Source organism: Camelus ferus, chromosome 2, assembly GCF_009834535.1.
Source record: "Camelus ferus isolate YT-003-E chromosome 2, BCGSAC_Cfer_1.0, whole genome shotgun sequence".
NCBI classification, from domain to species: domain Eukaryota; kingdom Metazoa; phylum Chordata; class Mammalia; order Artiodactyla; family Camelidae; genus Camelus; species Camelus ferus.
In genome coordinates this window covers 90,538,586-90,564,656 of record NC_045697.1, presented here as the reverse complement: position 1 = coordinate 90,564,656, position 26,071 = coordinate 90,538,586, and the positions used below count along the sequence as shown (strand labels likewise).

The window sequence follows — 26,071 nt, the reverse complement described above, 5'->3', positions numbered from 1 at the left end:
ATATATTAAAAAAAAAATTAAAACTCACATTTTACAAAACACACACACTGTAGTAGGCAGAAGAACTGTCCTCCAAAAATGCCCACATCCTAACCTCTGAAGTCTGTGAATATGTTACTTTACATGGGTAAAGGAACTTTGCAGATGTAGTCAAATTAAGGATCTTGAGATTGGGAGATTATCCAAGTGAGCCCAATGTGATCACAGGGTTATTATAGGAAGGAGGCAGGAGAAAGAGAGACTTGAAGATGCTATGCTGCTGGCTTTAAAGATGGAGGAAGGTACCACATGGCAAGGAATGTAGGTGGCCTCTAGAAGCTGGCCAAGGAAACGGGTTCTCCCCTGGAGACTCCAGAAGGAATGCAGCTTTGTAGACACTTTGATTTTAGTGCAGAAAAACACATTTAAGACTTCTGACATCCAGAACTACAAGATAACAAACTTGTGCTGTTTTAAATCACTAAGTTTGTGGTAATTTGTCACAGCAGCAATAGAAAATTAAGACACCTGCTTAACAATATAAAGCAACCTTGTCTAAGCACCAAATGAGAGTCAGTGAATGCTAAAGAACAGATGGATATACAAGGTACATTGAGAGGTCATAAGGAAAATAAATCAGGCTTGTTAGAAGTGGGTATTTATGTACAGAAGGACTGGGAAATACGGATGAGGCAGTGGCATAGGATCAGATTGTGAATTTAATTTGATCATTTAAATTAAGCTGAATTTCACTTCAGAGGGGAAAGAATCTGGTTTTTGAAACATAGTTACATAATGCCATTTTATACATTCAAGTTAGTGTATTTACTGACTTCTTAAGTTTTCAGAGAATAAAAATTATTCTATTTTTTAAACTTCAATATCAACCTCTCATCTATAATATGCAAACACTAAAGTAGACAAAATTAAGGTCCTTCCCAAACTACCATTCTTGAAGTCCTTGAATAATGGTAGCTCATATATTTTAACTATCATTTAGAATATTAAGTAAAATATCACATTCTCTAAAGATGCTGGATAAGAAACTAGTGTAAGGATTTTATTTCTCATTAAATAGAAAATAATACTACAGAAATGTTGTAAAAATTATCAGTGACCCCAGCACTATAGCCCTGATTGTTTTTGCAAATTATTTTTAGTCTTTACCTCTGTTCATACAAATGAGGCATAGAGGATTTCTGTCCTTTTAAACTTCTCAAATAGGAAGAATTTTTATGCTGGTATATAGTTCTTAGAATTATAATTTTAATTGTCAAATAACATCAATTTATTTAATTACAACTTGAATAACCGTACATTTTCATACTTTTTCCTTTTTATTTTTACTAAAAAATGCTTCAAAACATGTTTTAATGCACATAGTGCTTCTTCTTTTTACATCTGGAGGCAAAAAGCTTTTTCTGTAAAGATCAGATTAATAAATACTTTAGGCTCTGCAGGCCACATGGTCTTTGTCGCAACTCAACTCTGGCACTGTAGCTTGAGAGCAGCAATAAATGCATGAATGTGTCTGTGTTCTAATAAAATTTTATTTATGGACACTGATATTTGAACTTCATATAATTTTCATATATCATAAAATATCACTCTTTTTATTTTTATTTTTCTGACCACTATAACTGGTTAAAACCATTCTCAGTTTGCAGACTGCGTAAGAACAGGTGGTGGGCCTGACTTGCTCCGCTGGCTGTGGCCTGCAGATGTGTTTTAGGTTATTTCTTCAGGATAAATGTCTCAAAATGGACTCACTGGGGTAAACAGTAACTACACTGTTGTAACTTAATAGTGGTTTCCAAATTACATTTTGAAAGGATTAAGTATTTATTTTCTTTTTCATTAAAGAGAAATCTTCTGGCACTTTCCCTGCCCATCCAAGTGAGCAACATGGCAAGTGAAAGCTCTCTGTGTGGAATTCACAACACATGGGTCCCAGCTTTATCACTGGCTGGCTGCTCTCGGGTAAGTCACGCAATTCTTCTGGTGCTCATCTGTAGAGGGAAATAACTGCACCAGAAGCCCTCAACAAAGGCCTAAAAACTCTAAGCCTGTCTTTCCAGTGAACTCACTGCTTCAGTCTTTCCTTTACTGGTGGATCAAGTACCACGGATAAAAATGTGGGGAAAAAAATGATGGTAAGAGAGGAGAGACAAACAAGCAGAGTTACTTTCATTAAAAATATTGAAATTTTACAACTATTACAGAAGAAAATAAAAATGTGTACCAAATAACAGTCTGCAAATTATTAGAGAACAAAACCATACATTATGCGTTCATAAAAACCAAATCTGTCTTTTCAAAAGAGCATTTCAACTGTTTTCACTAGAAACAACCCAAATGTCTATCAACAGTGGGATGGAAAAATAAATAGCATATATTCATGCAACAGAATGCTACGTAGTGACAACATGGCTATTTCTCATAGATTATAAGCTAAAGAAAACAGAAACAAGAGAATACACACCACATACTTCCATACCATATACCCATTTACATAAAGTTCAACAACTTTTATTGATAGAAAACTTCTGACTTTTGGAAGATTACCTTTGGGAACGGGGACTGATGTGGAGTGTTCTGGGTACTGAAAACATTCTGTATCTTGACCTGGGTGTTAGTTACACAGTTATATACATATGTCAAAATTTACTGAGTATACACTTACGATGTGTGCATGTTATGAATGGAGTTATACCTCAATTAAAAAGATTTTTAAAAAAGTAAACTAAAAAATACTTCAAAAATTTTTTAATTAAAAGAGAAACTTAGCACAGGTGTTATACAAAATAAATTTATTCAGTGATCACAGGTGAGAACATTAGAAGCTAACACAAAAAGACTTTGAAATAAAAACTTTATTGTTTCCCAGAAATAGTGTTCAGGGGTGTAAGTGTTTAGAACATTAATGTGTAATTTCTCTAACCCTATCCTTTCCAATCCTCAAAAAATACCTAGTGAAAATGACCAACATTTAAATGGGTACACTTGAAGAAAAAATAAATCACTGAGGTGATGTGCAGTTTTTAGGATGTGGAAAAAAGGGGAACTAACATTTGCTCTAGACCAAGACAGGGGCTGGCAACAGGTAGTCCACGAGCTATCAGCTATTAAACTTTAAGAAAAACACAAAAACAGAATATAAAAATAAACATGCAAGCCCCTGGCAGCAGGCACAGCAAAAAATGGCACCAAAAAAGGTAGCAAAACTCCCAGGAACCCAGCAAAGAAGAATCAGAATAGAATCTGCTGTTGTGAAAAGAAAGAAGGAAGAGGCACCAGTCTCACTGTACCAAGGGACTTAAGTCAATGGTGGGTCATCCTCCAGCCAGACAATGGCAGAGGTCATCCTGAGCAAACTGCACTGACCAGGACAAAGTTTTCATGATACGCCTGCCTATGGGGTGACTGCAGTGCAAAATGTCACTATGAAAGAGGCACGTCAGAAATTACATCACAGGAGCATCTTGTGGGATTAGCAAACTCAACATGACATGAAAATCATCCATTCTTTATCCCCAAAGTATATAATTTAAAAAATACAGAACATAATCATCAAATTAAAATCTTGAATGAGTAGAGAAAATAATCATCCGTAATGCTTCAACACTTACCCAACACTATCAGCATTTTGCTGTATTTATATTAACTTCTAACTGTGGCCCCTGCATATTTTCTTTTTACATAGTTTATTCATTCACTCAGTAAATGCTTTTTGAGGATTTAGTATGAGCCAAGCATTTTGCTATGTACCAAAGATAAAATGGTCATTTTGTTTGGACAAATTTCCTTTTCTACTTATTAGTAAATTATAAACTTTTCCATTACAAACTTGGAATGAGCCTCATTTTTCTAACTTTTTACTGCTATTTAACATATGCGGGGAAGTGCACAAATTGTAGGAGTACAATACAATGAATTATCGCAAAGTGAACATATCCATGTCACTACTGCACTCAGGTTAAAAAGTAGTCTCTTGCACCTTATGTATCTTTAAGTTATTTTACTAGTGTTTTGGGAGTCTCTTCCTCTCTCTGGTTTGTTCTCCTTCCTCCATTACAGATGGTGCAGAGATCATGCCTAGAGGTAACCAGCAGTCCTAAAAGGCTCAGCCGGATACTCAGACTGGAGTATCAGGGGAGAGGAAATATGGACTAAAGAGTTTCATAGGTCATAACCATCTCTCCACAAGGTTTCAAGAGAAAAGGGTAAAAAGAATTTTAGAGATTTGGCTATAACTCAGCCCAAATAGGCATTCCAGGCGGAGGCCCCAGGTAAGCATAAAGAGAATGCCTTAAGCTGGAGTATCCCAGCACGTGGGATCCTAAAATTATCGTGGTTGGCAACAACCAGGCAGGATTTCGTAAGCAGGAATTCTGGCCTGCTTTGACAGAACTAAAAGAACAAACACTAGAGACATTTCAGTCCAGTTCCATCATTTTACAAAAAGGGAAGCTGAGGACTGAGAGGATGTAAGTACACACCCGCTCCCGTTGCAGGTATCCACTGCTGCAATCAATCTCCCAAAAAGCTCAGCAGCTTAAAACAACAACCATCGTTCGTAACCATGTGTGGAGATGGATGTTAACTAGACCTACTGTGATGACGATGTCGCTGTATACACAATATAAAATCATTATGTTGTATACCTGAAACTAACCAAATGTTATGTCAATTATAACTCAATTAAAAAAAAGAAAACAAACAAACAACAACAACCGTTTATTCTCTCCCCCAGTTCTGGGGTTGACAGGGCTCAGCTGAGGTTCTCACTCAGGGCTCGTCGTGTAGTCACAGCCAAACGGTGTTTGGGGCTGGATTTACCTGGAAGGCATCTTCACTCATGTCTGGTGGCCTTTGCTGCAGGGAGGCTGGGGTCTCGGCCAGATCACTACTCATGGCCTCGTCACGTGGCCAGGCCTTCCTGCCGGCATGGTGACAGGCAGAAGCTGCACCACTTTTTATGAGCCCACTTCAGTCACACAGTACCACTTAAGCTGTAGTCACAAGCCCACCCAGACTCAAGGCAGCGGTTGGGGGAGGAACACAGAGACACATAGACCATAACTCTGCCTGGGAGGAGTATCAACATTACATTGTAAGGAGAGAATGTGGGATCTTGTTGCAACCGTTTGGAGCACACACTTTGCACAGATGCCCTTCCTGCAGGATTCCTCCTTGCAAACCCCTATCACGGCACTTATCACACTGTGGGAAACCACTGATTTCTGACCCACCTTTTCCACCATTGTACGAGCTCCTTAAGAGAAGAAACTGGATCATTAGAGTCATCTTTGTATTCCTGGTACTTAGTGGATGCTCAAAAAATTATTTGTTGAATCAATAAACAAACAAAATTTGGACTTAAAGTAAGAAATATTTTTAAATGCTTCTAAAGTATCTATAAAAGTTTTTATCAAAATCTTTTAGGCTGGGTCAACTTAAGACTGCCAGCTTTGAGAACTGTGAATACCTTTAAGTTTCATTAGTAATACATTCTCATCTTTGACTAATCTATCTTTAAGTACTAAAGTTGCTACTAACTCAAACATATCCAACAGCTTAAAATGTATCAGCAACACAAAACGCTCATCTTAACATATATTCAAAATAACTTGTGAATTTATTATTTTCCCCTCAAAATTGGTGAGATATTTTATGACAAACACCCTTAAGAGGAAATTTATGTACAATACCACTGTTGCTAAATATGCCAAAGGAAATAGTTTAAAACCACTCCAAGAATTTAGTGTACTCAAGTGCAAACATACAATTTTAAAGTATTTTTATTCATAAATTACATATTTTTATATCATGTTATTGGATATACGTCATTCAAACCTAAATTATCACTGTCAACTTATTTTCTTTTTCTTGTCACAATCAACTTATTTTCTTTTTCTTGTCAGCAAGTACAACCAAGATGAAACAAAATTATATAAAAACTCAAAAATTACTTAAGCTGTTCCCTCGCCTAAACGAGGCACACACGTATATTCAACGCACTAAAGTGTTTGTCTTAAGAACACTGTGCCTTGTAGTACACCATCCTTACAATTACACTGTTGTCCCAAATGTCAAGTAGTCCTTAATTTGTTGAGACTCTGGGTATATTTCTGTTTTGATCACTTTCCTCACGAGGTATAATCAGTCATTAATCCCCCCAAACAAGGACTAATGCTCACCAGCAGCACTTACTTACCGATTAATATCTGACCACTCTTCATAGCAGAGCCTCCAGGCAGCAGGCCATGGACCACGAGCCTCTCTCCACCGCCATGCTTTCCAGTTCTTCTCCAGCTCCACTTGGTCTGATGGATAATCCCAACCAGGACTTCCAGAAGCTTGAGCTGCTCTTTGGCTTTGGTGATGGTTAGCTTTTTAGGGTTTACATAAACATTCACATCTTTGTACCGCTGTTGGACGACAATTCCTGTTTTCTGATTGGACTGATGCTTTAGGATGGATACTGGCCCACTGTCATTGCTATTTTTTTTATTATTGCGCTTGGGTAAAAGTTTTTTACTTTTTAAAATCTTAGTGAACCGCTTGAGTTTGGGTTCATATTTTTTTCCTTCTTTGTAATCATCTTCTTCAATAATAATCTCGTTTTCACTGAACCTGACATGGTTCACAGTAGGTGTCTCAGGAAGGAGGCTTTCTTCCTCACCCTCACTCAACTCCAAATAAAACAGCTCTCCATTTTTCTGAACACTGTCCAGCCATTCAGGCTCAAGGTCACTATAAAAAAAGAGAAAAGATAATCTAAATAGCAGTCAAACATGAGAAAAACAGTTATGTCTTTCCAGCAGGGGGTGTGGGAGTAATGGGGAACAGGGAGATGGGAAGGGTGAAAGTTCTTTGATTATTTCAAAGTCTCCTTACTGTTTCTAATGTATTGTAAGCATCAACATTATTTCCTATAGAGCCTTGAAGAACGGAGGTTGGAGAAGGGATCAAGATGGCATACAGATAGAAAAGAAAACAAATAAAAAAAGAGAAATGGCCCCCTGCTAGAATCTAAGGTTCTGTTTTGTTTTTAAATCTAAATTAGCCCCTGTGTGATTATTGTTCACCTTAGACAATTTCACTGGACAATAATTTACATTAGTAGTTGATTATGCAATTATATCCAGAGACATAAGACATTCAGAAACTGTACAGAAAAACATCCTCTTTCCATAATTATTCAGCATGGCTGACATGTTAAAACAAAAACTAAAGTCTACCAGCATTAAGAGACTTTGTGTATACAATAAATTTTCAAAAAAAAAAAGCATTAACTCACCATGAACTAAAACCTTTGCTGAAAACAACTAGTTTATAATCACAGTTAATAGTAATCACTACTGTAGCCTATAATTTCCATAAAATTCCTTTTAATGAATAATTGTGGTAGGAAGCGTAAACTACATATTACATAATTCATCATATGATTGTAAAAAGTTTTAACTGGGAAGCAGGCCATTGAAAAAAACAAAAATATTGCTATTAAAATGATTGAAACATACATTGTAAACTGACTATACTTCAATTAAAAAAATGATTGAAACAGTATTAAAAAACAAAAATACTCATCTTAAGGTAACAAACCTAACTACAAACTCTAGCCTGTTAAATGCTATGAACAGCTTACCTTTCAAGCTGCTATTCTTTAGAGCAAAATTGGTCACAGTGGAAAAACTAACATGTAGAGAGAGATTTTTCAGACACATGAGCTGTAATATCCTGGCGTGAAAGGGTATAATTTGTGTTCTAATCATTCAGTCAGAAGACATTTTCAGTTTTCTGCAGTGTTTGTTAGCAACTCTGGTTCTTTTAACTTAAAAGTCAAAATGTGAAAATTAACACCCCCAGAAACGCACTGTTCTATCAGTCAATCTGAAACTAACCACTGCCCTGGTCCGTGGGTGATAATATTTATATAAATAAAATAATATATAAGAATTTTCAACTCTATATAAATGGTTAAAAAAATAACTATTCCCAGATATCAAAACTAGTATTTCTTAGGCACTTGCTGATTCCCAGTGTGTGGCATCACTTCAGGCACTTTTAGCATCGATTCCTGTGGATGATTCATCATGTATCAATTGTTTTGACCATACCTATCTGTACCTGCAGAAATCAGTATTTAATAAAGATACGTATATATATCTTTACCCAAAGACTATACCAATTCACATTTCCACCAGCAATGAAAGAGACCCATTTTCTTAACCTCTAGATTTAAAAATATTTCACTTTAAGTGGAAGAAATCTTTTTTAAAAAAAGAGGAAGAAATTAAAAGAAGGGAGATAAGAGATAGGAATAAAGACAAATAAATGAATGTGGGAGTCTGTAAAAGGTGGCAAAACATATAATAAAAAGGAAATGAACTGAGAAGTCACAGACCTTGGTTCAAACTCTGTTCTACTGAGACTTTTCACTTTTTTAAGTTTTTGTTTTCCTCATCTAGAAAATGGATTATAGCTACCTCACAGGGCTGTTATCAACAGCAAATAAAACAATGTGCCTGGCAAGGTAAATGCCAAATAAATGACAGGTCCCTTCCTCTCACCCTGCAGAGTCAGAACTGTGGAGAAACTTACACCTTTATGAGACATAGCTCTTATACTTCTGAATTTTTCCAACCCGTGGCAATAAAGGAAGATTTCTCCGGTGACCTCTATTTGCTAGGTTCCAAGCTAAGTGCCGGTGACGTAAGAACCAAAAGGAGATGCTGCCTTCAAAGCCACAGTTCAGAATTCCCAGGAGGATTCCTTATCCCTACTAGGGTGATTAATTCCTATTTAGATAAACATCAAGAGCATAACTGATCAATGTGTCAGAAGGTTTAACAGAGGTGGAAAGACTGCATTCTGAAATAAGTTCTATTAGAACAAAGGGAGTTTATTAAAACAGCAATAAAACAAAAATCCCAACTTTTCATGGCAAGTATTCATTAATAATGAAAATAATATTATATGTAGATTCTCCCCAGCGTAATCTTTCCTCCTCTTTAGTGTGGACTGGACTTAGTGACGTGCTTCCAAAGAACAGAGTACGTAAAGTGAAAAATAGCAGCTTCACAGTGAAGAAACCTGGCAGATACCATCTTAGCCAAGTGACTGAGGTTATGAAAAACAAGGAAGGACTGAGAAACTGTCACAGACCAGAGGAGACTAAATGCAATATGATATCCTGGACTAGATCCTAGAACAGAAACAGGACATTAAGTAGAGGAATGGTGAAATCTGAGAAACGTCTGGAGTTTAGTTGATGGTACTGTACTCATATGAATTTCTTAGTTTTCACTAGTGCACTGTATCTGTGTAAGATGGTAACATCTGGGGAAAACTGGGTGAAGGATATACAGGAACTCTCTGCATTACCTTTGCAACTTTTCTGTAAATCTAAACTTATTCCAAAATAAAAGGTTTATATTTTTAAATGAATTAAATCTAGCAGTTTTAATTCAGATTTCTGTAATACATGAGTCACCTTAATCAATATTAATATAAATATTCATCTCTTTTCTGAGGTCCTACAGTACAAGCTGCAAAGTTGTCATTGTGTAAATGTCTTTCAATGAGATTCTTACAAGTTGTTTATTGTACTTTGCTCTAAACAGGAATAACTTTATTTACTTATAGTCTACCCTCAAAGTCTAACAGCACTTTAATTGGTTTCAAGGCCCTAACTGATGCAGTAAAGATGAGTAGAGTCCTTCTTCCCAAAGAAAAACTTGCTAATTTGCAAATAAGCAAGTTCGAGTTCTCTTACATAAGCTGTGACATAAATATATTAAAGAAAATGAACTTCAAATAATACTGGTAAGTTTCTCAATTACTGATGTATTCAAGAATTCTATATTGATACTAAATCTGTTTTTTTTTTTCACTAAATCTTTTTTCTTCTTCTAAGTTATCAAATATCTCAGATCTTAGTTTTATTAATGTCAGCATTTTTCATCAAATGAAATAGTATCAAGATTTACTTGGCCACCATAAGAAAAACGTTACGAAATAGCCAGCCCTCATGGTACACTTCCTTAAGGAAAAAAGACTTTTGCTACTACTGCTACTACCTGTTACATTATGCATTTTTCCCCCTTCTTAGTGGGGAAAGCACTATGTGGTTTACCAAAGTAGCCGACACATGTAGTTACCCAGTTGCATAGTGCTAATAAGTACAGCAAGACAATTCTAGGCACAGAGAAAAACTATGCACAGTAAAAACAGCATGACAGATTATCAAGGATTCTAACTGGGGCTCCTTTAGTAAGTACTGATCTGTCTAATGCTTTTTTTGTGTTTTCACTTCTGTGCTCTGTCCACCAGCAATATCTAATTTTCATTCCTGAAGTCTTTTGATTATTTTATAAAAGAAAACCATGACTTTAATAGTTCAAGCCTATGCCAGCTGTTACAGCAGCTTGAGGAGGTGGGGAACCTGGGATGGGCAGATGATGCTCCTTCTGGATGAGCTACAGTCCCCACTGGGACAAACGTGAACCATGTCAGAGAATAGGAAGGGATCAGCCAGCGAACTACTGACTGCGTACTCACCGCATGAAATAAATTTTCACATCTCCACTGGAACTATGCTAATGAGCCTGTCCCCTACCCCAGTCCTCCAGCTAAACGGGGCATGGCTACACATCACAGTTAAGGATACAGTCTAACCTTGGTAGAACTGAAATCACAGACCAGCAAATCATTTTCAGATAGGGATTTATTGTGCTTTTAAAGATGTCAGGTGGACAGAGCTCATCACCTCGGTGAAATGCAAGTTCCAAAAGTGAGGAATAAAAAATGCTATAGAAGGGGGGAGTTTGGAGAGATTAAGTCTAAGAGGAATCAAATAAGGTTCTAGGAGAAGGTGGCACTTTAAATGGGACCTTGAATGACTGTGACAAGTAGAGCTAGGAAGAAAAGGTGTTTTAAACAGAGAGAACAAAGTACATATAAATGTAGGTGTGCAAGAACATGGTAGGAATGAGAATGGACATTTCAGTGTAGCAATGTTATACACTGAATGTTTATGTTCCCCCAGAATTTATATGTTGAAACACTAGCACCCAATGTGATGGTATTACGAGGTGGGGCCCTTGGGAAGTAATTAGAATTAGATGACATCACAAGGGTGGAACCCTTACGAATGGGATTAGTGCCCTTAAAAGAGTCACAAGGAACTTGCTTCTCCTCTCTGCTATGTGAGAATATAATGAGAACTTACATCCTGTAACCTGGAAGAGAGACCTCACCAGAACCCGACTATGCTGGTACTGATCTTGGACTTCCAGCCTCCTGCAAAAAAATAAATTTCTGTTGTTTATAAGCCATTCAGTCTAGGCTGTTTTTAAAACAGCATCCAGAGGTGAGACAAGTAGGAATACTGGTGGCTTAAAAAAAAGATCATCAAAGATGAGATCAGGAAGGCTAGGGACAGGTCTAAAGGAGCTATTAAAAAGCATCCTAAGGAATCTGGAGTTTATTTGGAAAGCCATCAAGCTTTTGACTAGAAAAATGATTTACTAGGCTTTTTTAAAAAAAGATCAGTTTTAGGTTCACAGCAAAATTGAAGGGAAGATAGATTTCCCATATACCACATGTACAGCCTCCTCCATTATCAACATCTCCTACCAGGGTGGTATATTTGTTACAATCAATGGACCTATATTGACACATCATTATCATCCCAAACCCAAAATTTACATTATGGTTTGCTCTGTATACAATCTATGGGTTTGGACAAATGCACCACAATAGTATCATACAGAGTAGTTCCACTGCCCTGACACAATTACCCTAATATTTTAAATTTTGAAATAAAACTCAAAATAGATGAAGGCTCATAAAGCTTCTCAGTACCAGGAAGACAGTTTTCATGTTAAAGAAAACTGTATCTTTCCTAGGTCATCTATACAAAGATTCCATTTCCAAAGAGGTAGAAACATTTACACACTCAGACTTTAGTTTTCTCTTTACCTCCATGGCCCCTCAGAATATAGCTGTCTCCATCCTGAAGATGGAGAAAGTAGTGAAGCCTCTGACAAAGATGAGAAAACGTGTTACTTAGAGACATCTTATACAATGGTACGTTATAACCAAGAGTTCCTCTAATTCTGAATCCCTCAAAACAAGAGAAGACTTGATGAAATTAAAATGTTAACACTTTCAGGCAAGCAAAATAAACTTGTAAAAGGATATTTACATTCCTCTTGGAGAATCTACTACTGTATGCATATATCAAATTGCATGTACAACTTTTATTTGTCAATTATATTTCAATATAAGCTGGAAAAAATAGAGGAAATGAAATTCAGTTTGGATTAACCCTCTTTCAAATCAAATAAATACACATCACTTTTAACATCTTTGTCTTCCTGTCAATCCCATGTCATCAACTACATGCTCATGATTTTCCTGTTCCTAAGATTTAAGCAAACATTCTCTCAATCAGCAAAACTCAGAATTGAATGAGTATTTTTATTCTCATTTTAACATATGAAATGCTCACAGAAATTGTGACACATCTAAGGCCACATGGTTAGCGGGAGGGAAGAATAGAGCGCAGGTTGTCTGACCCTCCCTCTTAATCCAGTACTCATTACACTGCACCAGGATGCCTCTCATAATAATGTGTTGAAAAAATTATTTTGATGTTGCAAATGTGCTAACAGAATCAGTCTCATTTTCAAAAGTTATTTCAGGCTACCTTATAAAGACATTCCATTGTAATTGAAGGGGATTGAATTCTTTGACCAATATAGTCACCAGAGATCAAAAATGAAATATCAGTTGCTAGTTTTTTAATCTCAGCCTTCTCCTGATCACAAGGATGACCTGGTTAAGCACGTGGCTATCTGCTTCATTGTAGTTAGCTTTGTTGGAAATAGGCAAGCATGTGTTTAATTCTATTTCTGATCCGAATTGCCACATTATTTCTTTTTCAAGTAGGTTCTTTTAGAAAAAAATGTTTTAGACCTGTGTTTTAGAAAACAAACTCTGGGAGCTGTATGGAAGAAAGACTGAGGATGGGAGAAATCAGAGGCACCCAGACCAGTGTGGAGGCTACTCTACTGGTGTAAGAGGGAGGCAAGCCCTCTGAGTAAGGCAGTATCCCTGAGAAGGGGGAAACAGTCGGGGGAGTGGACATCAGAAGAGGAAGTCAAGAGGACTGGAGACTTACTATATTTGAAGACCTGAGTAAGAAGAGAGTGATCTCAGAAGAAGAGATGGGCAACACTAGGGGAGAAACAAGGCAGATAATGAATTTTCAAACACACTGAGCTGGGAGTACAGAGAGATGCTAGCAGAGAATTACCATTTCTCATCATAAACCTAGTTATATACTATTTGACTTTTTAATTTGTATAAGTTCATAAAAGAAAATTAAAAGAGAAAAGAAGTCAGGGTTCAGAGCAGGAGAGAAACGGAAATATACTAAATTGTATATTAATATACTGAATCATGACTTTGAATGAAATATTTTGATTCTTCAAGTAGTACATTTCTACATTGAAACCTCCCAAAAAGACAAATTTTGATATATCTGCACAATGATCTCCTATTCAGAAATAAAAAGGAATGAACTATATATAGGCAATAGCATGAATGAATCTCAAAATAATTATGCTGAGTAAAAGAGGTCAGACAAAAAAGAATCCATACTGATTCGATTTTTTATAAAATTCTAGAAAATACAAACTCATCTGTCATGACAGAAAGCAAGTAAGTGGTTGTAAGGCATGAGTAATATTAGGGAGGAACATGGGGACACTTTGGGATTAGACGGATATGTTTATTATCTTGACAGATGAATACACGGCAACTTAGCAAACTGTACACTTTAAATATGTACAGTTTAGTGTATTTCAATTATACTTCAGTAAAGGTGTTAATAAATTCCTGAAAAAATTTAAAGGACATATTTCCATTTTCCTCTAGTCTTCTAAGAAGGAAGTTCCTTAGCTTCTTACAGCTAAATTCTCTTTAAAAAGTATCCCTTTTTCTCTTCAACAGTCAAGGTTTTAAAGCTAACAACAAAAAAAATCAAAAATCCTAATGGAAAATAATAGAATATATATATATAAAACTAAATCACCTTGCTGTACACTCGAAGTTAACACAATATTGTAAATCAACTATACTTCAATTTTAAAAATTATATCTAAGCCATAAGATTGATACTTCTGGCCAACATGAACTAACCGATGTTGCTTCAATGAGTTGCATATTGTAAAGCAAAGCAGAGATGTGGCATTATTGCAAGTAAACGTATGGTTTATGTTATTTCAATATTGAAACTAGTCACTGGTTCCCTCAATCCAACACATGCAGCTTCCTCAGGGATTGCCAATGTGCCAGGTCAAGATGCACTGTAGTAATCTAAAAATTTCCTCTTACATCATGTCTTAAACAAACCTATTGAAAGTACTTCACCACAACGTAGCCTAAAGAAATTTTATCTCAAAAACAATCAACTTATTAATTCTATATTGACAATCACATGCAGCTCAAACTGGTTATCAGTTACAAAGCATGCAAGAAACAATGGTAATTTCCAGAGAAAATATGCAAAAAATTAACCAACTACAACCCTGAAAATTCAGGATACTTTATGTGAACCAACAAGTAGAGTAACTTTCTTAATTACCTCCACGCAGGCAGTGAAAGACTGGGCAATTCATATCTCTTAGTTTTCATGAGAAAGATTAGGTTCACATCCCTATACCTTTGATCTACATGTTCCAGTGTCCTGTTCAAGCTGGGAGGGCTACCACTTGCATTGGTGACTTTGCAGCTCAGGGATGTAAATATCACAAGGAAAGAACAGAACAGAAACCTACTCGGCCAGCTCGGCGAGTCAACGCTCCTGTCTTACAGACCAAGAAGCGACAGTCATAAAACCTGAATCTTGGGAAAACAGAAATATAGAGCAGCAAAACAGTTTACAATAAAGATTTACTGTATTTTTATTATTAGGAAGATAAAGATAATGGAATATGTAGTGATTAGTGAATGACTGACACAGTAAGTTTAATGACCATTTAAAAAAAAACTAGAATATAATATGTATATACATGTATTCTGAATCACAAGATGGTCTGAAAAAACAAGTTTTGTGTTTTTTTTTAAATGGTGGTACTGGGGATTGAACCCAAACCTTGTGCATGCCATGCACAAGTTCTGCCACTGAGCTGTACTCACCCCTGAAATAACAAGTTGTCTAACACAAAGTCCTCAGTTTGCCCCTTTCCTAGTAAACGGGGGTAGCTCATTTATCTTTACCAAAATCAGGGTGCCCCATTTGAAATCAAGTCTCTTAAATTCCTGCACTGACAACACTCAGCTGTGTGACCACAGGGAAATTATAGATTTTTCTGTGGGCTAAGTGTGGGATTCTAAGATATAAAGAAACCAAGAGTCTGAGTCTCACACTGTCTATGCCTCTCAGAGCCTGACCAAAGAAGGTTCCACATAATCCATACTCCCTTCTAGTAGTCTTGCTTGATAGCCATGAATTTTGTAATTACTTTTTAAATGACTACAGTAGAAGACTGTACAAACTATTCAGTATCCTCAAATTTGTACAAGTCTTCCAGAATATAATCTGTCCTCATTAAGCCTCCAGAGTATATTTAAGCAGTCATTAGTGGTGGTTCTCCCCCCGATGCTTTTAAAGACAATTTTACCTATGGGTGAAAATAATTGCCAAGTAACTGATACTCCCAAATATACATTAAATACTTATATCTTTTATTCCTAAATACTCATAAAATGTCATCCTAAAAATGACTATGGCAGTTGCTGATTGATGTTTGGCACCAGGACCATTTCACCACCAGTCATTTCAAGCTACCACTAATTGACTTTTCTAAAAAGTTCTTCATTCATAGCAGTAAGGGATAAATTGCTCCAAAACTGAAGTGTAATTGGGTATTGTGAATCAAATTAATTTTTTCATTATTTTTAAGGATAAGAACGTAGAAAATAACACTTAGATCTTCTGTATTTTAAAATTACATCATGACATAAAACAAGGAAATCATGGGGATGTATAGGAAAATACAACAGAAATACCCCCAAAATGCTGAGAGGTTGTTCTCCATGGTGAGACGAGGACGAATATTCTTTCTTTTATATACCTATTCATTTTTATAACAGGATAAAAAATCACATAATTTAAACAGCTGACTTATAAAACGTGGTAGGTTTCTCTTCACTCTAAATACTAACGAGGTTGAAGTCACAAAGATCACGACACCAAAGAAGACGCTGCGATAGAACAGAATTTTATGAACACTGCAACAGATACTCTCTCATATATTACAGAATCCACCACAAAGAAGAGAGCCTCCTCATCTCAGAACCACAAAAAACCTACAGTATCAAAGAATGGCACATTTATTTCGGCTCCCAATATCACACAACTGAAACGTAGTGCAAACAAACCTCACTTATTAAAGAACCTCAAACACTCAATCTCTACCACGCCAACACTCTCAAGTACCCCCCAGCCCACGTGTACACTCTTGGGACAGAAGGGATGGATTGAATTGTCCCTCTTCGGGAACCTTACTCATAATCGGTACTCGTAGAGGAGTATGAACCCGAGTCGCTGACCCGATCTTCAAGATCACAATCCTCATCTTCTTCTTGTGAAGAAGGGTCTCCAGGGAGCTTCTCTGGGTTCTGACGTGAACCGCATAACGCGGGAGAAGCCATCATCAGGGATGCAGCAGCCACAAGTGGAGTGATTCAAACCTCGCAGCGGCGGCTTACCGGGGCCGCCATGTTGCCTCCGCTCGGGAAGTGGTAGCGGCCACGTGACGACCAATCCTTAGCTGCAATTGGTGGCGGCTCTGGTTGCCAGGGAGACAGGAAAGCGTCCCCGAGAGAACCAAGGTGACTGAAAAGAGCCAATGAACTTAAATTTCTAGGAGAGCGGAATGGAAGTAGCTAAAACTTAACCAGTTACGCACTCCTAAACACACTCCTTTAGAGCAGCGTAATTTATTAACAGGCGGAGTACCCCTGGGTTTTTTCTTTTTTTTTTTTTCTAGAGCTGTGCACTTTGTTTCTACGCGGAACGGCTGTCCAAAACCTTAAATGCGCTCCGCCTGTGTTTCCCTCGAGGTAAATGAAACGACCCTCTACCTCTTCATTCGTGCATAGAATGCATGGTTTTAAGCAATGCCTTCTAGGTGTTAATATAAATACGCGCCATTGTTTCTTTGGTTTTCTTATTTCGTAATTGCAAACGTTTTCACAGTTCTCCCAAGCAGATGTCGTAGAGGGATGCTTCAAACTGGTGGCAATATTGTGTAATCAACTGCGCGTTCATTTTCTAACTCAAAATTTTATACTTTGATGAAGTGTTCTCTTTACTTAAGTTGGAAGTGTAAACAGGTAAATTTTACCTGTCAAATGCAAATACCTACATTAAATATTTTTGTAAGTACAAAATAATAGCTAGCATTATTGAGATTTAGCCTTTGCTCTAATTACTTGTTCATACGTATATGAATATATATGAAATAAATATCCCTATACTAAAATAAGGAAACTGAAGCTTAGAGAAGTTACTCATCTTAATGGTCACGTGGCTAGCAGACAACAAAGCCAACCAGGACTCGAACTAAGTCATTAACCACTAGATTATATTTCTTTCTCAGGACCCAGTAATTCAACTATTAGAGATCTTTTCTAAGAAAATAAGGGATGCAAATAAAATTGATAAAATTTGTAAATGTGAAAGCTGAAAGCAATCCAAATGTTCAATAGGGGAAAAGTAATACATCTTTATATATAAAGTATGATGAGTATTATGATGTTAATAGAAATGCTTTCAAAGAGTAATGCATGGGTAAATTGTTCTTATTATAGCAGGTAAAAAAGGTATAATTATTTTGTGATCTCAATGGATGGGTGCTGGGGATTCAACTTAAAACTGTATGGTTAGACAGCAGAGACTGAAAGGCAAATGGTCAATTTATAACGTATAGTGATAGTATTGTGATAAATATAGAGTTCCATTGGAATACCCAAAGGAAAACAAACTAGGGCATGTAGGGCCACAGCAAATTTCTTAGAGGCAGTCTTAATTTGTTATTGTGGGATATTATGTTCCAAACAGAGAGGAGTAGTGGGGGATGAGTGGCCCAGAGCGGTTTATGTATGGAGAACTCAAAAGAACCTGGGCAGTAGCAGTCAAATATTTAAACTTTTAAGCTGCAATTTAGTTTCATTTGTCACATTAAACTATGTATATCTGAATAGTCTAAGTTTTATGGTTTTATTTGTATTAATTTCTTTTTTAATTTCTAAATTTGCTTTTTTATAGTTGTAAACCAGCTATTGAATTTTATTTTACAGTTTATTTGCATTAATTTATAAAGTTGTTTTTATCTTATGTAAGAACTATAAAGCACAAAGTTTCTACCTGTTTATTTAAAATTATAATTTAACAAGTCTGTCATCTCTAGAGATCTGTAAGAGTCTTTCCTGTAATGAGGTCTGCATACCACTCGAATTGGAGAAGAGGGGACTAATTCATAAAGGGATAATGGGCAAAGGAGGTTCTTGAGGTGGCAGGAGGGGATGGCACCCAGGGAACAGATGAAGGGAGATGACCTTGCTCAACACCGCTTCCCTAAAGCTAGTACCCACAGGAGGGTGCAGGTGTAGATGCTGACTTGCTAGTTTCAGTCAGGAAGCTGAGGCAGTAATCCTGTGGTGGTGTATATCTTCTCTGGTAGGTAGAAGGCAACCTTGCCAGCTAAACATGATGTAAGAAGTAATGGGGTCTGAAGCCCCAAAAGAGTGGAGCCAGGAAGGAAGAGAAACAAATATTTCTATCAGTACTGAGGTCCAAGAAAAAAGTATTACAGGGAGGTGGATATAGCTCAGTGGTAGAGCAAGGTCCTGGGTTCAATCCTCAGTACCTCTATTAAAAAAAGTATTACTTTTAAAATCAGAGAAACAATATTATTTTAAAAGGCAGAATCAGTATAATAATTATAATATGTTTCATGTTTAAACATAAATACTTAATTCTCATGACAATCTCGAATGTTAAAAATTACCTAAAAATGCACTCTAAAATTAAAAAATGCTTTAGGCACCTCTTTAATAAAGTTAGCCTTTCCTCATTTTAAAAGCACCTTATTGTAAGTAAAATAAAAAAGGACACATTAAATTTTAACAAAATACCACATTTTCTTACTATAAATAACATTTCATTTTTTCTGTAAACATCTAATAATTTTATAACCTGCTCATAAGTCTGAATGTCACCCCATTAAACACAGAATAAAATCCAAACTCTTTCAAAAAAATTTCCAATTCTACTAGCAATTGAACACCAATTAGGAGTTAGAGGCCTTATTTGTTGCTATATATTAATCAAGATAATTAAGTGTGTCCAACTTGCTGATCAAACTATCTTACCTGAGGTGCTTGTTAACCACACAGATTTAGGGCCCTGCCCCACTTCAAGAGGCTCAGAATCTCCAGGGGAAGAGCCTGAATCTCCATTTTGAACAAGTTACCCCAAGTGATCCTTAGGTTAAAGGCAGACTCGGGAAACACTGCCCATAACCTTCCCTCGATTCTATGCTTTATATTTACTGTCCCACTGACCATTTCCCAAGGAGGATGGGACCCACTCCACCTCCTGGTTTTGAGCCTGGCAGACAGACTTCTCCCTGCTCCAGAACCCATGGTGTATAATCTTGAGCTAACACCTCTCCAAGCTTCACTTCTCCTACCTGTAACTTTGGATATGGGTACCTATTTCACAAGACTATTTGGAATTCGATGAGTTAATGCATATAATATACTTAAGATGTAAAGTGTCAAAACAAAAATCAGCTATTCTATAGATCATTTACTCATACAGTTCTTTCACTGTGGAATGCTACTTATCCAAAATACATTTTCCTTTCAGATCCAGTTCAAGTAGTATGTTTTCCAAGAAGCCTTCCCAGACTCTTTTCCTACCTTAGTAAGAATTCCTCTTTCTACCTTCCCCTCATAACACATCCCATAAAGTTCTATTATAATTAATTATCAGTCTGCAGTATCTAAGTTATTTAGGAATGTGTCTATCTTTGCTACCTAGAAGACATGACTTTTTTTTCAATCTTCTATCTTAAACAAGGTTGAACCAGAGCAAGAAATGCCATATAAAAGTATATCTTTTAAGAAATGTCCTTTCACAGCAGATAAGTCTCTGAATTACGTCAACTTAACTAATTTATTTTCATATGTTTAATGAACAAAATTCTTCCTCACCCCTCTCCCCACTCCCAGAGAAAGTTACCCATTTGCTTGATCTTCCTCAAAAGAAGAAATAACAGCAATCATTTTAAATTCTTATTTAAAATTTCAGGGTATGGTATTAGCTAATCAGATTTCTAACTTCATATATCATATTTGTACTAACTAAATTAATATTTAATACTCTTAAATGTATTGGAGAGGATGAAGAAAGGAAAAGAATAAGATGCCATTTTTTCAGGGCCTTTATAAGAGCATCGTCTTTGTTTCATAATTATCAGTTGCAGGAAGACTTAAAAGATTTAGACTGGGGTATATTCTTATTTTCTATTTTCCACTACACAAATGGCCAGCCATCTTCTGAGGCCCAAATAAGTTTAGCTTAATATATACGAGTCATCAGGTCCTTATTTCCATTGATTACCATCTCAATTAGGCAAACAATACAATTCTGACATAAAATACAACAGGTAAGGACATAATTAAATATTTAGTATCTTTAGCAGGTTCAAGAGCTCTTTCCTAAGTAGTAATATAAGCTAGCAATGAGAACTCAATGAAAACAGGGCCACGGGAGGTCACATCCATTAAAAATTTTTAATTGCAAGGTAAAAAATTCATGTAATGGAGTTTTGTTAGGAACTAATTAATATCACCTTAATTGTGAATGTGGTAATAATTCATGCATTATGTGGTAATATTGACAACCCCAATCATTTTTTAAATCATAAATAATTTGGTAGATTGAGCAAAATAGCATTTTGAAAACTCAGCCTTCATAATGTGGAATTTTTCAAATTTGGGATAGACCTATAATATAAAAGAATAACATTTGGGCAATCTTATGTTTGTGGAATTGCATTATGATTGAAAACTCTCTTAAAAAAAAAAAGAAAACTCTCATTTTCCTACATAAAAATTGAATTACCTGTAAAAATATATGGAATTTACTTGTTCTAAGATTATGCATTCTCCATTTGAACAATAATGGAATACAGATGAGACTCCAGAAGTAAACATAGAAGTAGCCAAAGTAGATGGCACAAAGCTTAAACCCCAAACCCAATTCATTCACTCCTACTTATTCTCATTTTATATTTTCATTTACAAATTCTAACGAATTTGGTGAACTGTTCTCAGATTGGTAGCTGCCAACCAGAAGGAGGGAGGCCTCCTTAAACAGAAATACACAGGCCGCAGAAACGGTTGATGCCTGACAATCTGCTGATGAAGAAAACAGCAGAAACAAAAAGCACACATGAAATTTACAAAAACTGTAGTTTATAAGTGAGTGTTAAGTGCCTTCAGTAGCACCTAAAAAAAAAATCACTGTATTGTCAAACTGTACAGTAATTTGATAACGACTATGAAAATGGCTGATACCCCATGCATGCCTCAGTCAGAGGAGCCAGGTTCTCATCCTGATTCTGGCATTAATAACCAAGAGAATATGGGAAATTAATTTCTTCTGAAGACAGCAATTATAATCCCTGCCTACTATGCAATGTTGCCAAGAAACAAATGAGCTAACCTTTGTAATCTAATACCTTACACTTTAAGAAATAGAGCTGTGTATGATATATGCTATATTCTTAAAAGCTTTGATTTTATTATTTATTTTGGTTTTTACTTTTTGAGTTTAAAAGGATATTTTATTCATCAGGAATATTATCTAATGGGGCATATTCTTCCTTCCGAGAGTTCTCCATGTTTGAGTATTTTAAATATGCTAATTTTGCTGTGGACAAAAGTATGAAATTCAGGTCATCAAACATTTTCAGAGACTCAACTTTAGCTCACTTTCTCTGCTGGCTTAGGTAGTGTCAAAACGCCAGCACTCTAGCCTGGACCAGAACCATAGATTAGCCTTGAGGCTTTGGGCAAAAGTCACTTAGCTTAATTTTCTCAGAACATTTAGGAATAGCTATCTTTTTGTGCTTGCTTTTAATTTTTTTAAAACCCCTGTAAACATAATCCTTCCTATTTAACAGAACTTTAGTTTTATAGAGCACTTAAATATCATCTGAAATTCACATCACCACCCTGTGAAGTGGGTATTATCCCCTTTATACTACAGAAAGAACAGGAAAATATAGACAAGCAAAATTTTGCCAAGTCCCACAACTATGTACTATGCAACAGAAATAGGACTCCAAGGGAGTGAGTAGTCATGTGCATAAATTTTTTTAAAATCTTTGCAAAATTCTATTGAGTGCTAATATGATTATTTGGGTACTTCTTAAAATCGAGATGACACATATATTTGTTAATTTACTTAAGTAAAAGTAACTGAGAAATGCAATACTGAAGCTTTTCCCTGACTTGGATAACCTACATGTAACTTTTTATTAAAAAGCAGGCAGCTGAATTTTTTTTGCTGTGCTATTTTTATTTTAATATTGACATATTTTGAAGCTAATACTTCATGCAGAGAATAGTTTGCAACTTTGCTTCAATTTTGGTTTGGCTGAAGTATCTTTTTCAAAAGCACAGCAATTTAATGCTTCACATTTTGAAAACCATATTTACAACAGAAGATACACCAGTAAATAAAAAAATACTCAGAAGAGTTATCTTTAAAATAAGATGTAAAAATAAAAGCAGGCTATTTTCTCTTGTTAATACATTTTCTATGGCTCAAGGCTACTGGTCTCTTTAGTGCAATTGTCAAAATTTTGTAGATATCTTATAAGGGATGTTTTAAAGGAAAAACATAAAAAATCTTTAAAACTGATTTAAAAAAATAAGCCATGCACTGGTCTACAGCCTGAGAACTATGATGAGTAGATGAGTGTAATTTAAGGCTATCTGATTTCTCTAATTTCTATTATATTATGTCAGAACAAATCTTTATATACATAAGCAAAAGACATTTGATTAAATATGAACTTGTGTGAAAAATCTATCTTCATTAAGTGCAAGAGAAACCTCTATAGATGTCTCAAAATTTTAAACAAGTGTTTGAAAACATTAAATAGTAAATAACCACTAATAAAAATAATGCATTGCAAAAGCAAAAGCAAAAAGATTTTCTTAAAAACAGAGAATTGTTAGCCATCATACTGACAAAGACACTTGAGTTTCAGATTCCATTGGTTCCTATAGCATGTGGGAGCAGTTATTTGTAATTCAGATAAAGTAGCTTTTCATATACTGAGCAGGTTTATTCCAGAAACACTCCACTACTTACTTCCGAAATAATCACCTTAGCCTTCTTGATGGCTATAGTTTAAATATATTCTTTTGCCCTGGTTCATTTAGACAGGTTTATGCTTAGGATCTGAAACCCTGTAGTGTTAATCAGTTTGGAATTTTTTGGCACTTGACATTTAAAACATGAATAAATTCTGTTGCATCAGGGTTTTAAGCATTTAAAACAAAAACCCTTCCTGACTTTATCAAAGTCATGCTGTGAATGAGTTTCTAGTTAATACTTTGGGGGATTACTCCTGGATTGTAATTTTATCAAATGCAGGGAGAGCTGTCTGGGAATTTAGCAGAATCCCCTTTCAACTGCTCATTTGTTAATGTTTTATTGTATATGGCAGAGGCTCTCTTGAGGGGAGAGGGGAAGGAAACCAACTGGAAAATTGCAGGTTTCAGAAAACAGCTTTTAAATCGAAGAGACTCGATTTCTTCCTCTTACAATGTCTTTCTTTTTTACTCACACTTCCAACAGGACAGGATTTTTACAGCTCATATGGTTTTGTACGAAGACTTTAAAGGGTCACTTGAAACGTTTACAGATGAGAGAACTCACATAAGCCTCCCCCTGACAGATATTTGCTAAGAGCCACTTACTCTTTCTCACCACAAACGTATTGAAGAGATACTTTTGATATATTTCTAAAAGAGGTTTTCCCATAATATGTCTTAGGAAAGCCAAGCTGTCCTAGAGTTAAAGCAGCATTAGCTGCCTGGCACTTCAGCCTTCCTCTCTTAACCTTAAAATGGAAAGAGAACTTGTTCTCCATGTGGGTTCTTAACTTCTTTCTCTTCCATAAACCTATCACCGTTACCATGCGAGTTAATATTTGTTAGTCTATTTTAGATAAAGTATAAGGTTGGACAAAGGAAATTAATACATTAGCAGTTTACAGAAAGTTGGGGTTCTCATCCTTTCTAGAGGAACTCAAATTTCTTTTGTGTAGTTATGTGGACGCTTACGCGTGCGTGTGGGGAGGGTGTTTGGGGGGGAGAATTTAGATTTGTTAAAAAGTGGCTGCTTCTAATTCCAATCACAACCAAAGTCCAAACAAACTCTCAGCTCTTTTTCCTAAAGAGAGTCAAAAGGTGTTTAGAGAACAGTTTTGCTTAATTGTTTTTCGCTTCTTTAGAAAGTGGTGTTTTCTTAAGTGGGGCGGGTAACCCGGTCCCACGCGGGGACAGACTCCCAGCGGCGAGACCCGGCAAATCCCGAGCATCCGATTCTGAAAAGGGTGGAGTGCAGGTCCCAACTCCCCTTCCGCGGCAAGCATCGCACCAAGGCGAATCCCAAAAGAGACTCGTCCTTCAAGACCCCGGAAAGAAAGGTTGCCCCTCCCCTCGCCATCGTCCTCGGGAACGGAGGGCGGTCTTACCCTGAGCCCCCGGCCCAGCACTGACCTGTGTAAGAGGACGCGCTGCACAGAGTCCAGATCCTCCAGGTTCCGGGGGGCAGGTTTGGGGATGCTGGACCTGCCCACCTGAAACATGCCCACTTGAGACTCGCTGCAGAGGCGTACAATAGGTAACAAGCACGGGAGACCGCGAGGTCTCACCCCCGGCGCTCGCGGCGCCGTCCGCTTCGAGCACGGCTCGAGTCGCCCCCGGGAAACCGAGAGCTGGAGGAAAAGGCTGCCCGTTTCCGTCGCGCAAAAACCTGGGACTGAAGGGCGGCAGTGTCAGCCACGGCTCTTCCTTTCCTTCACCCTCCGGCTAAGCCGTGCGGATCTTGGAGCCCTGCGGCTGGCGGCGCGGCCACCTTGGCGCCGGAGGACCCGGGCAGGTTGGCGGTCTGTCGGCCGCCACCCTGCCGGGGCGGGCCAAGTCCGGAGTGCCCCTCTTCCACGTCTGGGGCCCCTCGCCTCTCTAAGTTGTCCGAGCACCCAGGACAGGAGGATCCCTGGTGTCCGGGGCTTGCCGTCGAGCGCCTCCAGCCGGGCCGCCCGGAGCTGCGCTCTTTCGCCGCCTAGTGCTCTTCACGAGGGACGCTGGTGTCCGGGCACCACCCCCAGCAGAGGAAGTCACCACCTGCAGCTTGGCGGGCCACGAACATCTGTGGCCTGGGGGAGGCACTGAAGGGGCTCCAAAGCCCCAGCTGCTCCCGGGCAGGCCGAAAACTGAGTAAGAGAGGTGAGCTGGGTGCCCATTATCAGTGGGAGTTTAAATTCTGACTAAAGAAGCCGTTTACATTCACCTATCCAGGTAAACATATACTTATTGATTACCTGCTGTGTGCCAAGCTGAATATCAGTCTTTGGAGATAAAACGATAAATAAAAAGTGGTGGCTGACCTGCCAAGTGTGGACCCTTTATTCTCTTTTGGGGCTCTATTTGCTTTAAAAATATACTTGAAGCTAGACTATAACACAGGAGAAAATCTAGATGACCTTGGGTATGGTGATGACTTTTATTTTTGTCTTAGTTTTTTATTGTGGTAAAATTCGTGAACATAAAGTTCACCATTTTAACCTTTTTAAAGGATGATGACCTTTTAAATAGGACACCAAAAAGCACAATGTATGAGAGAAATAATTGATAAACTGGACTTCACTAAAATAAAAACTCCTCTGCAAAGATGGTGTCAAGATAATAAGAAAACAAG

At 37.1% G+C, this 26,071-nt stretch overlaps 1 protein-coding gene across 3 annotated transcripts in view; it reads right to left on the bottom strand.

Annotated features, from left to right (window-relative positions):
• INTU (inturned planar cell polarity protein) overlaps positions 1 to 25,506 on the bottom strand; it is a 73,765-nt gene extending 48,259 nt beyond the window's left edge. Inside the window, exons 1-2 of one of the 3 annotated variants that reach the window (XM_032463194.1) lie at positions 24,871 to 25,506; positions 6,197 to 6,735 (exon numbers count right to left, since the gene is read on the bottom strand). In XM_032463194.1, coding sequence (XP_032319085.1) covers positions 6,197 to 6,735; positions 24,871 to 24,959 — 628 coding nt within the window. In that variant the 5' untranslated portion in view covers positions 24,960 to 25,506. Of the gene's footprint in view, positions 1 to 6,196; positions 6,736 to 16,564; positions 16,857 to 24,870 lie in introns of those variants that run through there. The other 2 variants (XM_006178614.3, XM_032463202.1) reach the window with 2 other exon arrangements.
• Positions 25,507 to 26,071: the final 565 nt, after the last annotated feature.